General features: G+C 36.7%; 1 protein-coding gene across 2 annotated transcripts in view; it reads left to right on the forward strand.

The window, feature by feature from the left end:
* LOC150082493 (polyadenylate-binding protein 2-like) overlaps positions 1-17,585 on the forward strand; it is a 98,901-nt gene that overhangs the window by 20,282 nt on the left and 61,034 nt on the right. For both annotated transcript variants that reach the window (XM_090378650.1, XM_090378649.1), the window contains exons 3-4: positions 1,275-1,380; positions 11,796-11,863. In XM_090378650.1, coding sequence (XP_090234776.1) covers positions 1,275-1,380; positions 11,796-11,863 — 174 coding nt within the window. The remainder of the gene's footprint in view (positions 1-1,274; positions 1,381-11,795; positions 11,864-17,585) is intronic.

Below are 17,585 nucleotides of genomic sequence, written 5' to 3' on the forward strand. Positions count from 1 at the left end.
ACTCTGCGGTACTACACTGACAGTGGTAGAGAATGAAAAGGACCTGGGGATAATTTTGCAGGCAGATATGAAGTTTTTCTGAGCAGTGCAGACGGGCTGCAAGAGTAGCTCATGGTGTCTTGTCAATGATATACAGGAATTTTTCTAGCAGGGATAAGGTGATTATTTCCTTGTGTAAGGCCACACTTTGAGTACTGTACACAGGTGTGGCGGCTTCATTTCAAGAAAGATGTAGAGCTGCTGGAATGAGTACAGAGAAGGGCAACAAGCTTAGTGAATGGAACAAAGGGTTACTCTTACGAAGAAAGGCTTAAGTTTTGCAAATTACAGTGTCTGGAGACTAGGCACCGATGAGGTGATCTGATAGAGGTGTATAAAGCCTTGAATGGTTTGAGCATGCTCGATGCTGATGGGATACTCCCTCTTGCTCAGAATAATCACCTGAGAGGGTGTAAATTCAAATTGAGGAAAGACAGATGTAGGATAGATGTGCGGAAATTTGCCTTTAGCCAGCGGGTAGTTGGCTGGTGGAACAGACTTCCATCCCTTGTTGTGGAAGTTGATAGCCTAAATAAATTTAAGGCTCATCTGGACAGGTATTTCGAACGAACGGAGGGGAGATGTGTAAGGGTTTGTTTTTTTTTTTTTTTTTTTTTTTTTTGGCTGATGCTGCATATGCCTCTACTATTGCTAATCTCTTGTTTGTTGATGTTATTACTCAGTTTTCTCAAAAGTGAAATGCATCAGTGCCTGACCAATACCAATATTGATAAAGGATATGCAGTACATATCTCAAAAGTCCTCAAACTTGTGGTAGATGACTTTCATCAACCGGAGAAATACCACCATTTTGCTTATTGGAGGCCTGAAGTGGCGAAACCCATGTTTAGTCTCTAGAGCAAAGTTTCCAGCATCCCCCCTCCCATACTTCTCCTTCAACCCATGCACGGTACTAAGTACTATAGGTTTTGATACCTTTCGTGTTTGGGGTTTTCATAAAAGAAAAAAAAAAAAAAAAAGTGTGCTGTATAATATTAATAAAGCCACCTACTTGATATTATTTTTAAGCAATCGCTTCAATTTGCAGAAAAGATACCGCATTGAAAATATAGTCAGACAATGCTTGATTACAAAAGTCTTTAATTATTTGTTACTCATCTCTCATGTATCATTAAAGCTTTTCCTAATTTTTTTATATGAAACTTCTACCCATCCCTCAATACACACAGTGAAAGAATGTTCAAGGTTAAATATGATAAATAATATTTTACTAGGAATTGGAAGCTATAAAAGCCAGAGTTCGAGAAATGGAAGAAGAAGCAGAAAAACTTAAACAGATGCAGAGTGAAGTTGAAAAACAAATGGCATTAAGTCCTCCCTGTAAGCCACTGTTCAAATATCTAAGAAATTAAGTCAGTAGTTCACTCTGATAGTAAATTTATTAATGCAGTATATTATTTGATTTTTTTTTATGTCTAATTTATTTCTTATAAATGTGTGTATATGTCAACTCTCCCAATTTCATCAGAACTCTTGCAATAATTTTCAGATTTTTATTTTTCAGATATGCAGATGTCTTTTTTTTTTTTTTTTTTTCTTTTCCTAATATGGGCCTGGATGTAAAGAAATGCAATTAAAAGTCGGCATTAAGGAGCTCTGCTTGTGCTTTCTTTCTGCTTTTAACTTAAGTGTAGTGATTATATTATTGTATCTTTATGACATATTCATAAATATAAATGTACTGGCCTTCATTTTCTTATTTGATTCTGTAATTAAAGATTTCACTCTTAACTTTTCACAAGTTTTCTCAGACTGGACTGGCAGGTAATAGGCCACTGACCGGTGGGTTGAGGAACACTGTTTTAGACCCCCCCCCTTTTGACTGGGGAGCTGTGGTGCATTGCACTCCTAAAAAGATTCCTCATGATTGGAATGTCCTTTAGCCTTCTTCTGAAAATGTTAGTGCCCAGATTAGCATTTTTGCCAGATATGGATAAGCATATACAGTCGATTCCGGTTATTTGGGACCCATCTGGACTAGTGCAATTTGGCCCGATTAAGCAGCTGCCCCAATTATCCGAAGTTTCATGTAAATATACAATGTATCCCCCCTTCACAATTAGTTCACTGTACAATCAAATCACGTTACAACGAACTCACCATAGTAAAGTACCGTTCACTATACGATGTGTAGTAAGCGCCGGTCATTGTGATCACTTTCGTGAATTGAATTTTAATTCAATTAAACAGCGATTCTAATTAGCGAAAATAGGATATTAAGCACAAATTTACTCTTTATCACCTTACCAATTAAAAAATTAAATGATACATGAAAATCAGAATAATTAATATGCACTGTAATATGTACATACCAACTCAACTAGTTGACATTTCTGTTCACTGACATTTGTGGGTGGGGGTTAAAATTTAAAACAGTAAAAAGATAAGCAATCAATAACAGAAAACACGGCACATACAAATTGCAAGTAACACAATATGCACCACAAGTGAGAACGGAGTAACGAGTTACAAAGCTTTAAAAATAGGAATGAAGAGAAGATTCCATGGAAGTGTAAACACATTTCACCATAATAGCCCACAGAATTCCAGCTGTCGGTATTATCGCAAATTCAATAAGATCGAGTTTACTATCCGTTTATGATAGATTGCACTAACAGAAAAGCCCAATAAACAGGTGACTGCTAATTGTTTTATGGTTGTGACCTCCAGAAATCCGACCGAACTACGTGGTATGGTTGGAAACAATCGCAGGGTAATCTCCAGTACTAAGGTCTTCTGTCCCGATTGGTTTCTGTTTTTTAAGATTTGCCCCAAATAACCGGAATGCACTGTACAGTAAATCCCCGCTATTTGCGGTGTCTGTATTCATGATCGCCGATTTAATATAAAATGAAACCTAAAAAAATGTGAATTTTAAAGCGCTGTGAATATTTTCTGCCATAAAAAACATGGGCGTGGCTAAATTATCTTTCCCGGTCAAAAGAGCGCTCAGTAGGTGGGGGGGGGTTAACAAAAATGCGAGCGTGGATGTTTCTCGCTAATCCTTGTTCAGTATGTGTTATGCGTTTGTCATGGAAGGTTTCGTCGTTTGTTTTTAATTTATATGTTTATAAATTGAATAAATTTATCAATTTATAAATTGATATATCTACCGTTTTGCAGTGTAAAACAGACTTTTTCGAGTGTATTAACGGAAGAAAGTGACTATTGTGGACAAGTTCTTTCTAACCTCTACAAAAATATGGCTACGAATAAAAAGAGAAATGTGAAAATATCAAAGGTGATGACATTAGCGAATAAAATTGAGTTATTAGACAAAATTTCTAAATGGTGGAATTGTCTCCTCGGTGGCAAAACATTATAAAATCAATGAGTCAACGGTACGATCAATCAAGAAATCGGAAGAAAAAATCCGCCGTAGTGTCCGTGAAAACGCGCTAATTGCTTTACAAAATTTGCTCTGTAACTCGCGATGTTAAATTATAAAAAATGGAAAAGGCTTTAAATTTGTGGATAGAAGATCGAACTCAAAATAAAATTCCGTTAAGTTCACTCATCATTCGCGAAAAGGCAAAACTCCTTTATCAACACTTTAGCGAAACTAGTGATAGCACTGGCGTGATGTTTTTTTTTTTTTTTTTGCTAGCAAGCAAAGGCGCTGGTTTGAAAGATTTGTTTGAAATTTCTAATAAATATTACATTTAATATTGAATTGTTTCTTATTTTCATTTCGATGCCATATGCTCGCATTTCACAATGTACTGTCTATGTACATAGTCATATTATGAAGGTACATATAATACATACATAGACAAAATTTTAGACTATTTTTTCTTATATATTTCATACTTTGGAACGGAACCCCTTTATTACTATGGGAGCCATAACTCAGTATTCGCGACATTTCTCAGGAACGTAACCCCCGCAAATAGCGGGGGTTTACTGTACAGTGGTACCTTGGATTGCGAGTAATTTGGTCTAAGAGTGTTTTGCAAGACGAGCAAAAATTTTTTTTATTTTTTTTTTTATGGTTTTTATATCGGTGAAGGGGAAACACATTTCGCCATAATAACGTAAAAACCAACACAATTCCAGCTATCAGTATAATCGCAAATGCAATTAGATCGAGTTTACTACCAGTTTATAACAGATTCCACTAGCAGAAACGCAACTGGAAATTGTTTTTATTGTTTTATGGTAGTAACCCCTAGAAATGTGCTTTAGTAAAATGTGAGGTGTTAATAGTGTATCTCTGCCTTTACGGTGTTGTTTATTCAATTGCTACACGCGTGCAGCTTTGTTTATATGTATCAAGCGTGCCTCCTCATTTTGTAATAGTGCGAGCGATAAATCTGTTTAACGACAATGCAATGTCATATTTCCGTGAAATCGTCAAGAGGAGGCAAAAGCAAGTATTATTGGAGAGGTTCCTTGTTAAAGTCGCGCAAAAAGAAAGAGTCAACAGATAGCAGTGATTCCGTTAGTGACAGTGAAAGTCGTTCTACCATAAATTCGATTGCTTTATGTATATTAAATTTAAATATTAAAAATATGAAAAGGTATGCATGTATTTTGTATTAATCATTTTTACAGTATATGAATATTTTTGAGTTTTGGAACAAATCATCTGGGTTTCCATGATTTCTTATGGGAAAATTCGCTTTGATATACGAGTGCTTTGGATTACGAGCATGTTTCCGGAACGAATTATGCTCGCAAACCAAGGTACCACTGTATTTCAGAAATGATATACACTTCACTGCCAATTTCATTGTCTGGTATCAGTTGTTTTAAATTATTATAATTTTAAATTATTAAAATTATTATTACAAAATCATCTAGCTCATTACCAGAGTTTACTCCACCTCTGGCATTCCCCTTTCTGAATAACTCCTCGTGTGTGAATGTAGATACAAAATTTAGTTTGTTGGCCACCTGAGCAGGATCCTCAACTGTTGAACCATCAATATCCAGTGGACCAATCTGATTTATACCTTTCCTTCTAGAGTTTACATAGGTAAAGAACTCTTTTCTGTTTTTCTTTGCATCCTTTGCCAAGGATTTCTCATAATGTGCCTTTGCCTGCCTAATCTCCTTTGTGACTTGGTTACAGACCAGCTTATATCTATTATAGGCTTCCATGTCACCCATTAATTTATATGTATCCCATGCATTTTTCTTCTCTGCCATATGTCTCATTAGTTCATCTGACATCCATTTACGCCTAAACCTTGAACAATATTTCTTAGTTGGTATGTAAAGCCTAGTAGCTTCCAAGTTAAGTTTTTTGAATTTGCTGTTGATAACATCATCAGTTGGTCCCACTGTATAAAATTTAAATTCTGAGACATTTAAATTGAATTTAAATATCTCAGACCATCGTAGTTGCCTCTGTGAAAGCAAAAACCCTTCCCTTTACCCCTTATGGTAGTTACCTCTTTGGGTAAATCCCACTTCGGCACACTGATCACTGCCACCTAGTGGTTCCTTTATCTGCAGATTCTTAATGCATGAAGAATCACTACTGATAATCAGATCAAGAGTATTACTCCCTCTAGTTGCCTCCCGAACATGCTGATGTAGAAAACAATCATCCAACAAATCCACAAAAGCCTTGCAGTGTGTGAGTGACCAACACACAAATTCCAGTCAATATCTGGGAAATTGAAATCCCCCATTATAAGACTCTCTGATTTACTGGCCCACTCCCTGTTCATTTTCTTATTATACTCATCAGTCATTAGGCCTATAGCACTCCTGCTCTCAATTTTGATCTCCCAATGCTTATGTCACACCAAACTGACTGGACAGTGCACTGTCCAGCGATGATGACTGGCTTCACTTCCTTGGATTTTATGTATTTCTTAACTAGTAGCATAACCCCTACTCCCTTCCTATCCTGTCTATCCTTTCTGTACACATTGTACTCCCCAAATTCTAGTCCTGCATTCCTTATATCTGTGTGACACCACATCTGTGATATCCCAATAGTATCTGCCTTTGATGTTTTGAGCAATACCTCAAATTCATTAGATTTATTTACCAAACTCCTAGCATTGTGTACACACAAGTATACATGCACCTGTTCCTATTCTTAGCTACCCTAACACAACCCATGTGTTTTCTTGTACCGCAATGACTCCCAGCACTCTCTGAAATATTCTGCACCTTGTTTTCCACGCTTCTGCTCATTCCAATAGAAGCAGTGCAAGAATCACTTTCACCTCTGCCAGTGGCTACTGTTAATCTATTAGTCCTTAGATCCCCCTAAGCTAGCAGTTTTCCGACCCACCTAACACTGCCCCGATAGCATCAGCAAATATTCTTGCACCTCTCTATTTACGTGTATCCCATCCCTGTAGAAGCAGTCTCTCCTTTTAACAAGTACAGACCATGCTGGAAAAAAATTCTATCCCTTGAGCCTTGCACAATCTTTCCAGGGCCGAATTGAACGACAAAGCTCTCATCATATATTCCCTCCTATCGTGTCTGGGCAGAATTGCAGAAACTTTCAAATTCAACCCTAATTCACGGCCATTGACTAGCTCCCCTCTAAACATGCTTCATTTGGAAATATGGGATCATTGCAAGAAAGTGATTAGTTTTTTTTTTTTTTTAAGTGTAGCATTATTTTTTAAAAAAAATATGTTAGTGGTGTATTCGCAATTTTAAATGTTTAGCCTATTTTGTTCACTAAACAAATGCTTATCTCTTTTGGTTATTGTGTATTTATGTTTAAAAAAATTGGAAAAAACTGGGTAAATTTTATTTTTAACTCTTATACACAAATATATCTTATAAAATGCCTATAAGGTTTTCCCTCCTTGTGCCTGCATTATATCGAGATTGTGTTGTATGGAAATTATTGAAAACCTTGCTGTGACCATTATCTGTGGCCTCTTGATGTTTCATTTTGTACAGAAAAATATTTCAATGCTATTTGAATTTAGTAAAATTTGTACGTTTGGTTAAGTGTTTAAATGTAATTTTACTTCAACTTTATGTTAAGATAATCCCAAGAATAGTGGTGTAACTAGGATGAGGCGTGTGCCCTGGATGCCAAATTTGGGGGAATCCTTTTTAGGGTTAAAAAATGCAAAAATTCCAAAAGAACAGTTTGAATGGGTTCTATTTTTTTTTTTTTTTTTTTTTTATTTGCCCTGGGTGCCATCGGTCCTAGTTATGCCACTATCCAAGACTTACTGCTGAGTACTGAGCTTCAGCCTTTAGTGGGAGCAAAATAATCTTTGTGATCAAAAATCAAATACAGTATAGCATACAAATTATGGAAAAATATATTTTCAATGAAATGAAGTACAGTTTGCAGTTGTGGTGATGGATTTTGTGAAATCAAAATCCTGTTCTGTTCAGATACATTGTCCCAACTTTCTTACTTATTTGGTTGGACGCCTCCATAGAATGACACTTAAAAAAACAAGACAGGACTTTTGTTTTAACATGGTTTACTAAACAAACTGTGTTGCTTAGTGCAACATGCAGTATTCAAGATCGGTTGCAAGATAAATGCCCATGAATAGTCCTTCACACCACAGCTGTAAAATTTCCAGTAATGATTTATGTAATTAAATGTTATTCTACTGTCTACAGGAAATGTAACATGCAATGCTGAACAGTTGCTGCCTACATGCAAGCAAAAGAAATTTTTTTAAAGAATTAAACTACGTAATTCAAAAATAAATTAATATTAAATAAAATGCCAGAACGAGCAAGAGTCTTTGTAAAGTACAGTAAAACTTTCCTGGAAACAAGAAAATTCCCCCAGTCATCCATTTTTCTTCGTAGGTGAATAATAATCCACAAAGAAGAAAACCAGATATCAGTGCATTACTAGGAAAGTCACACAATCATGGTCCCGAGGTTTAGTGCCAGGTCCCTGTTTCTGGAACCTGGTGCTGGGTGAATTCCTAGGGACAGACAAGTTGGGCCTCTGTCTATCATGGGTGATCTTGTCCTGCTCACTAATGTCAATACCCGTGCTGTTTTGGAACAGCATACCAATCTAGCAGCCAGTTATCTTCAGCAATGGGCAAATATATATAAGTTAAAAAGTATCTAGCAGTAAAACCAAGTCTTTTCTGTTGAAAGGTAACTTGAACAAATGTCCACAGATTAAAATTGCAAAAAAAACAATAGCCCTGGTTACAGAACTGATTTGGTTTAAGCTATTTTTGTAACTGACATCTCATGAATTTTGCAAAGAAAGTCAGGGACTATGGTGGCATGATTGCTAGGATCAGCCACACCGACTGGGGGGTTTAAAAACCACATTTCCCTATCTTTCTTCAGTTGTTACCTGTGGTGCAGACACAGAACTAATCCAGACAGAAATAAAAAGAAGCTAGAGTCCATACAGCGAATTATATTACTTAACATCATAAGAGCATGCTGCTGCTTTGCAGGTCCTGGCAGGGGCACTGCCTCTCAATCTAGAAGTTATCAAAAGAGGTCCCCAACTATAAACACAAGAAACAAATCCCAACCTGCATCTTTGGGATTACAATAGACCTTGAGGCCGATACCAGGCAGGAAAGAAAAGGAATACTGGCTGCATTCTACTAGCAGTGGTAGAGTCAATAGGACCAGACACCTGAAGGGAAAATCACTAGGAGCTTCTTGCCCGGGTAACTCTAGTTTCACCCCCAAACTGCCTTCCTGGTTTGCCCCAGGGCTTTATGCCTTATTTTTGCTAACAGGGCATGGCTCCCTGAATGCAAAGTTGTTTCAGTTGGGTCTTACCCAGGATCCCGAGTGAAGCAGATGAAGGTTGGGCCCATGTCATTTATGACTGCTCAAACTACCGACATCCTCATAGATGTAGACTTTTGTCCAAAATTGGACCAGTGTGCCACAGATGAGCAACTACTCATCTCTGATGAAAAAGCATTACATGGCCTTCTGACTCGAAACGTTTTTGAGACTAGGAGAAGCAAATGGAACAAGACTGCGACACTCCTCCCTATTTATACAAGTACACCTGCTGACTATGACAAACCCAATGTAAATGTAACAATCATTATACTTGTTATGCTATATATGTATCTTGTTTTTGTGGGTATTGCTGGTTATAGGAGTGTATGTCAGTGGGTGCATGAGTGGAATTATGTGAAAGCAGAAGAGTCTCAATGTTGATGGTGTATATGTGGGTGTGTTAGTGTGTTGTGATGGGTATGCAAATGTGTGCTGTTATGTGTCCTGTGCTGGGAGAGAAATGAGTCCACTTAACCTGCAGAGAAAAAAATTTTTAACTTTTGTTGGGGGTATTATGATGAATGGGTACGTGTGCAGAAATGGGGAATGCATGAAATTGTCCTGTAAGTGTTAAATGTTGTACCCTGAATATGTTTATATATATAGTAGAGCATCAGTTATCCAGAATAACTGATGTCAGACCTCTTCCAGGTCTGACATCAGTAAAATTAATCATAAGGTAAGATTAAATAAATTTATTACCTTATGATTAAATTAAATAATTAAGATTAATTAAATTTAAAAAAATTAAAACCAATCTCAGAAAACTGAAACATCCATCCAGGCATTTTTATGATTTTTAAACAAAACAGGAAAATTAGAAAGATTGTTAAATGTTTTTGGTTTTTTCAACTTACTGATTAATGAGCACGGACAATCTGTGCATCCCAGTAGCATTTGCACACACAGGAATTGTAACTCGCTCTTTTAGTGGCTATGGTTTTTCTCAGTAATGCTTTCAATAACAAGCCTGTCTCATCAACATTATAAATGTTTTCTTTCTTGTAATTTACTATAACTGAAGCAAACTTACTTTTAAAGAACACCACTGCCGATTTGTCTGCAGAAAGTGTCTTGCCTTGAATATCTAGTTCACGTATACCGTGTATCAGTTTAAAGATTTTCAGCCAACCAGAGCTTGCCCTAAAATCTTCATTACTTCTTAATTTCGATTAAAATCCAATGCTTTTTCTCACAACATTGTGCCAGACATTGGTTCACCTAAACTTCGCTTCTTAAGAAACCACAAATAAAGTGCTCTCTCTAAAGCGACATTTCAGGTTTCAACATCATCTTTTTCCTGCTAGATCTTCCTTCACTATCCATAATCGACACATTCTGTTATAGCACTGGAATTTTTCATGATGTTGTAAATTGTTAAAGTCCCCCACATTAAACCCTCTGGAAAGATTTCCTAAAATTTCACATTTTCTAAATCTATTAATTTCCTTCTTTTTTTTTTGTTGCAATGTTAAAACTGGGTGTTTTCTTTTCATTCACATTTTACCATAAAAAACAGAAAAATAATAAATCACACAGTTTTGGGCCATATTATTGTTACCGAATCTGGAGCTAAACTAATCTGAAATTCACTCATGGTTTCTGAGAAAACCCAGCTCTCTGTGATATTTTTCTAAAGCATATTTCTGAAGGTCACAACCATAAAACAGTTTGCAGTTTTTGGTTTATTGTGATTTTTGTTTGTACAATCTGTTATAAACGGGTAATAAACTCGATCTTTTGCTTATTAGAATCAAAATTCAATTTGCAAACGCGATCACTATAACCCACACTTGCCACACTACCGTTATTAATAAAAAAAATAAAATAAAAAAAAAGAAGAAAGATCAGCCTTTCAAATATGTTCCAGATAACCGGCATTCTACTGTATACAAAAAAAAAAAAAAAAAAAAAAATTAATTCCTGCAGGTTAAGTTGTATAGATTAAATATGTGTGGATGTTAGATCTCCTGCGTAAATTGTGCTGTGACTGAATGTTTGTGACATATATATATATATATAAAAATTGTCTGATAGTTCAAGGGCTAAGTGTCAGACAATGCTAACTACAGAATTGCATTTTTGTTTTGAGACAGCTTTAGTTTAAATAATGCATTATACAAATAACAATGAATATCATGTCATAGAAATATATTTCTCTAGTAGTTTACAAGTTAGCTTGGGCTATAAGCAAATTTCTGGTAAACCAAGAAAATGTCAAATGACTTTTTCTTGGTTAATTACTAAAACGTTCACTACAAAATGATTTTGTAGTTACTGATGTCTGACACTAAACCCTTGAGTTGTTCATATTTAGGTGCACCTATGTCCTATCTGTGTATGATGATGAATGCAAGATGGTGAATGTGTGAAAGAATGTCCTGTGTGCTGAATGTTCATCTGTCCCTAGATATGTCTAAAAAAAAAAAATGTGTACTTTTGTGTGTGTAGTCTGTCAGCTGTGTAAGTGGATTGAGTACATGTAGTGTGTGTTCTGACAGGCTCCCCCATTAGACTGGGTACACAAGATACACACATGGTGTTTTTATTTAGGTAGGGTCTCTCTCTCTCTCATGTGCAGGTGGCAGTTAGGTTAGTACCTCTTCATAATACTTGTACTGTGAGCAATTCCTATATGTATGGTACAGTAGCATTTAATTATGAAATCATTATTTGATTACATCACGTTTAATTTGTTTACATTTTTAATAAAAAATTTTCATTTCCACTTCAATGGCAGTATTTCCTGCCCTTCAGTAAAGTGCACATTGTTGAGCATATAGAATCAAAAATCAGCTGAAGAATTAGTATCAAAAAATAGATTCCAGTGTTCGTTCAGCATCTTTTGTATGCTAAGTTTTTACATGTAAGGGTTTCTCATTTGTGCTGTGCTTTGCTTTATTATTCACTCAAAGTTATCTTAGAACCATGCAGTAACATTTTTGCTTGCTTATTAGCCATTTTACACATTTTTGAAATTTTCAAATGTATTATTTAATTTTCAGCTGGACTTTTAGGCTTATCACTTGAAGAAAAAATGGAGGTTGACTCTCGATCTGTATATGTAGGAAATGTAAGTAAATGGCAGTTATTTAACTGTGCAGAGAACTATAAAATAATAACAGTTATATAATTTTTGAGAATGAAGTTGAAACCTACTGGAGTATTAGTGTTGGTCAGGATTAAAAGAACAGCTTTTACTTAAACATTTACACTTTACCAGGGACAGAGTTTTTCATGTCTGTTCTGCCTAACTTTCTTGCATTAGCATGGCCACTTAGAATTTTTGTTTTGAGACATCTTTTGTTTAAATAATGCACCGGTTTGTGCATTATTTAAATGCGCATTGTGCAGTTAGATTACTGCATTCACAGTATTTGCACTTGTTCAACAGTCTACAATAAAACACTAATAGTTGATTTTTGTAAAGAGAGTTGGATTCTGGAATACAAGTAAAGACATATGAGTTGCATTTCAATGTAATGGTGTTACCTCAATAGTTTTAACTTTTTCTGTGTCATCGTTATGTTCCTGTGCAAATTCTGTCACTTCCTCAGCTCCATAAACTTGTTAATTAGACAATATCAACTACTAGAGTCACAACTGTAATCAAACCTACATTTTTCCAGCTGTTCAATTTGTTGTAAGATAATTGGTGTATGGCAACTATTTGCTGTATTACACAGAAATTAACAAAATCACTGAGGTAACAAGTTTTGGAAATGACAAATTTTGGCAAGTCAGAAAGGAGTTGAGAAATTTAGGGAGGGGGGAAATAATATATTTTTTATCTATTTATTTTGTATAGAAGAATTCGTGTCGATCCTTCTCGTAGGTATTTTTGAATTTAGTACATGCCTATTTTAGCGTGAGTCTGTCCATGTTGTTAATACCTTTAATCCAGATATGATTATTTATTATTTTTAGGTAGGCTTGCCTATCTACCCTTAACCAATCCATGGTGATAACCTACTACTAACTTATTTCAATAAAAACTATAGCATGGTTTGCAGGCTGAATGTCAGAAGGTGTGTATTACCCAGCTGGCATCAATTAACGATCTTTACGTTTGGTTTCTAGAACAACTCTCCCCATATATCCTAAAAAATGCAACTTGCAGGAGTGAGAGTGAAGTGCGACGGACAGGTTCTCCTGTATCTTGAACCTGTCCGTCGCACTTTTTTAATAAGATTTCCTAGAATAAAGTAGAATGTGCAGCTAAGGTAAAGAAAGGCAACACGACAATCACAGGAAACTTACCAAACAAACTGGTTTGCTGCTACTGCAGTTTCTCCCTGCATCCTTGATAAACAGACGGTGCGTGTTGTTAGTAGCAGCAATAGAAGTCAAGAACAATGTATTGATTGACACGTAGGTGCAGGTTCTCCCTGCACTCTCGGTAAATAGACAGTACGTGTCAATCAGTATATCATTCTCGGCTTCTGCTGCCGATACCAATAACAGGCACCGTCTCTTTGCTGAGAATGCAGGGAGAAAGAGCGATAGTGGCAAACCAGTTTTGTGTGGTTCTCCTGTTTGCTTTTTTTTACCTTCACTAAATGTGCATTAAAAAACAAAGGTGGATAGCACGCTCCATCAAAAATATAAAATATTGAGAATGGTGTTATGATTACTAAATTTGTCAATTTATATTTTATTGTTAAAGGTTTGCATTTTCTGTCTTGCTTTGCCGTACATCACATTCTTCCAAAGAATTAATAAAATTTTCATTCTCTGTGAATTGTTGTAGCCACCATTTGTCTTGCAATACTTTGGTATAATCCTGCTCTAAACAAACATTCTTCAAATAGGCCTCTGGGTTGGGAAAGTTATGACTTATGCTAACTGCGGCAGAATACACCAACCGTATATGACCGAATTATTAAATAAAATAAAGTTTGGGTCATGTACGGTTAGTGTGTGCCATTGCAGTTAGTATGAGTAACATCAAACTATCCACCAACTGAACCCAAATGTATGAAAATCTTAAATAGCTGTAATTTGCAATTTCAGTGAAGTTTTAGAGGTCTGAATAATTAATGGTACTTTTAAATAGAAAGAAAGAAATGTCATAGTTTTGGATAGGACACAAGTAAATTTCTCAGCAAATAATATCCCAAAATATGGGTACTCTCAGTTATACATAATAAACAGTATGGCATGCAGTTGATTGTGCACTGTGATTAGTAACAGTGGAAAACATGAAACTTAGAAGTATGTTATTACCTGCAAGAAATGGAGCAGCAGTGCGTAGCACCTGCTTCTTGATTAGACCGGGGTTCGAGCCCGTGACCACCAAATATGGAGGATGCAGAAAGGTCAGGGAATGACCACTGCATATCCCCGGAGCAATATGGCATTAGTTGCTAATGCTCCTAAAAACCAAATAACAACAGCAGCAAGGAATTGACTGAATTGCTTCATGGTACAATTTTTCTCATATTATATAAATTAACATCTATCACAATGCAATGAAAAATTCTTAATATTCTCGACACTATTCTTTTTTCTGGTTGAAAAACCTTTACTGTTAAGGAACAGTTAATATTAAAAAAAAAAAAAAATGATAGAATCTGTTTATTTCCCTTGGGAAGCTGTTCAAGAAAGTGTAAAGAAATTGCTTTCTTGCCTTTGTCATGTTTGGCAGGAGTCTACTTCCATTTGAAATAAATGCAACTTTGATGTGGCTTTCAGACTTTCTATTTCAATGCTGCCTCAAATAAGCCCTGTGTAAGTCTGGAATTGGACCAGTTAAATTCCAGTCTGTGTTACAACATTCTGTCATTGAGAGTTTCAGCCAGCCTTTGAGAAAAGCTGTGTTCCACAACCCTAGAGATAGTGTGCATAGGAGCATTGATAACAGGCCAGTTTTTTTTTTGAAGACTTGTAAACAAAAGAATAATATTGAGTGATTCTTACACGGTGCAGCAGTTGGAAAATGAGACTGTTGTTAGAAAAAAATATTGATCCCCATGTATGATTTAACTAACCTTGGTTCATTCGGAGTAACTTGCTCCTGCATCCATACACTGCATGCAACGATCGCAAAGCTCAGTGGTGCCTTGAGCTTCAGGAACAAAAAGTAGTTGCACATGGGGGGGGTGCCTTGAGCTTCAGGAACAAAAAGTAGTTGCACATGGGGGGGTGCCTTGAGCTTCAGGAACAAAAAGTAGTTGCACATGGGGGGGGTGCCTTGAGCTTCAGGAACAAAAAGTAGTTGCACATGGGGGGTGGCTGTCTGGTGAATACAGTGGATGCAACAGTATACATTTTTTTGCTAGCCAAATGAGGACCTTGTAGCTTGGTGCATTATTGCCCAAGAGGAACCAACTGCCATCTTCTACATACTGCAACTGCACATGACAGATTCTCTGCAAACATTTCAAAACGTCCGGATAGTATGCAGTAGTAACACTTTGGCCATTGGACATGAACTCTGTGTGTACAATTACCTTGCTATTGTAGAAAGTGAGCATGATTTTGATTTTTGGCTTTGGAAGAATGTTGACTTCTGCTCTGCACTTTTGTCACTTCGTTTTGGGGTCATACTGAAAACACCACATCTCGTCACCCTCAACGATTAAATTCAAGAGGTTGGGTTTGCTTTCAGCAGTCTCGGTGAGTTTTTGAAATCATTCAGAGCATTGGATATCGGTCATTGATAATGATTTCCTGCACCTTGTCATTCATTCATTTATTGAGATAAAGCGGCCCCTAGCCAAAAAAAAATCTGGTAAATCTGCCATACATATAGAAATAGTATAGTACAGTGTACAATTATTTACAGTACAAATTTCACATTCACATTACAAACAAACTGTACTGTGCATTGGTCATCCCCTCAGCTACAGCACAACCACCTGGCAAGCAGGCTACAGCAGAAACCGATAAAGAGACACTTTCACAGTGAGCACAAGCGTCACATCCTAGAGATTGATCATCACTGGTTTTCTCCAAAAGATGAACAGCCATCTACTAGCAGCCAGAGAGCTCAACAGAAGTTACTCATATTAATCAGCAAAACCAAGCTGGAAGAAGGTGTTATCACAGGATCAAATCCAATAAAAACAATTAGGGCTTCTTGCCAACTGCGTTGGCAGGAGAAGTGGACACCCACCCATTAAGGAAACAGAGTACCAACATCCTGTCCCTCTCTGCAAAGAATTTTCTCTGTACCTATATAAAAAATAACATACTGTCCCATGTAAAGAAGAAAAGTATATTCCTTCTCAGGAAAATTGAATTTGCAAAATTTTGAAAGGCACTAAAATTTTCCCTTGTTTTAATAAGTAATGGCTCAATCCCATCCACCAGACGAGTTACATTATCAACATTATTCAGTAAATCCAAACGCAAATCAGCATATTCCAAACAATTAAACAACATGTTTCCAGATCACCACGTGTACAGTTGCACCTTGCTACGATTCCAAGACTATTCAGTTTTGCGAAAAATGATCCGTGACCTGTTAGTAAGAATGTACAACATAGATTTGGTACTAACCAGGTTGGTTTAATATAATTCACACCATTAACATACGGGAAAATTTTGAATGTTTTCTACCTTTTTCCGGACATTTCTATCTGTTTTGCTTTTTTGTAAAAGAGCCCCCAAATCCTCTTCTTTTCGTTTCTAAATCATTTAAAGTGTTAATTTCGATGTCTGGCAACTTGGATTTTATACCTCTTCTCAAATAAAAGGATAGGCTTCTTAACACTAACTGCAAATCAAGTGGCATTTTGCCAGCTAACACTTGCAAAGCTTCTGTGGAAACCGTTCTGAAGGCCATAACCATTTTGAGTAACATAACTCGATGTATATATTAGAGCTTTCTGGTGTTTACTTTGATTGCATGGCCAACCCAAATTGATGCACCATGCGTTACAATCGGCAGAAAAATGCAATCATAAATCAAATGGAGTGCCCTTTATCCCCCATTCCACCCGTGTTATTCTTCAGATCATTGCAATAAATTTCTTCACTTTCTCTGATATATAATTAATATGCGGGATAAAGTTCAATCCACTAGCAATACGTTGTTGTTATTTGGTTTTTAGGAGCATTAGCAACTAAGGCCATATTGCTCCGGGATATGCGGTGGTCATTCCCTGACCTTTCCGCATCCTCCATATTTGGTGGTGACGGGCTCGAACCCCGGTCTAATCAAGAAGCGTGTGATACGCACTGCTGCTCCTTCCCACCTGGCTACGGAGGCGCCTAGCAATACGTATTCCCAAGTATTTAATCATTAACACCTGCTGTAAGGAAATACCATTCAACCTTACGAGCAGAGTTCTAAGAACCAATTTACCCTTCAACATCATGGTTTTAGTTTGGGTGTAGAGATTGTCAACCTATGTAAATTCGGCGTCTCCATAGCCAGGTGGGAAGGAGCAGCAGTGCGTAACACACGCTTCTTGATTAGACCGGGGTTCGAGCCCGTCACCACCAAATACGTAGGATGCGGAAAGGTCAAGGAATGACCACCGCATATCCCCGAGCAATATGGCCTTAGTTGCTAATGCTCCTAAAACAAATCAAAAAAAACCTATGTAAATTCCATCATTTGCATAATTCTTTCAATATACAATCAGACCTCATTTCAAGCTCCTTTCTGGTGTTTCTGTGCACAAGTATCTGCATAAGCTATTGTGTGTGACTGGTCAAATTCTCTCTTGAGCCAATTTTCCACGTTAAAGGACCAATGACAGATCCCTGCGACAGCCTCGAGTCACGGGACGTGTAATTGATCCAGAATTCAACTTAACTGTTACTGTGTGATCCATAAAGTAATC

The sequence above is a fragment of the Mastigoproctus giganteus genome, chromosome 7 (genome assembly GCF_048544385.1).
Source record: "Mastigoproctus giganteus isolate SK-2022 chromosome 7, ASM4854438v1, whole genome shotgun sequence".
Classification (NCBI taxonomy): domain Eukaryota; kingdom Metazoa; phylum Arthropoda; class Arachnida; order Uropygi; family Thelyphonidae; genus Mastigoproctus; species Mastigoproctus giganteus.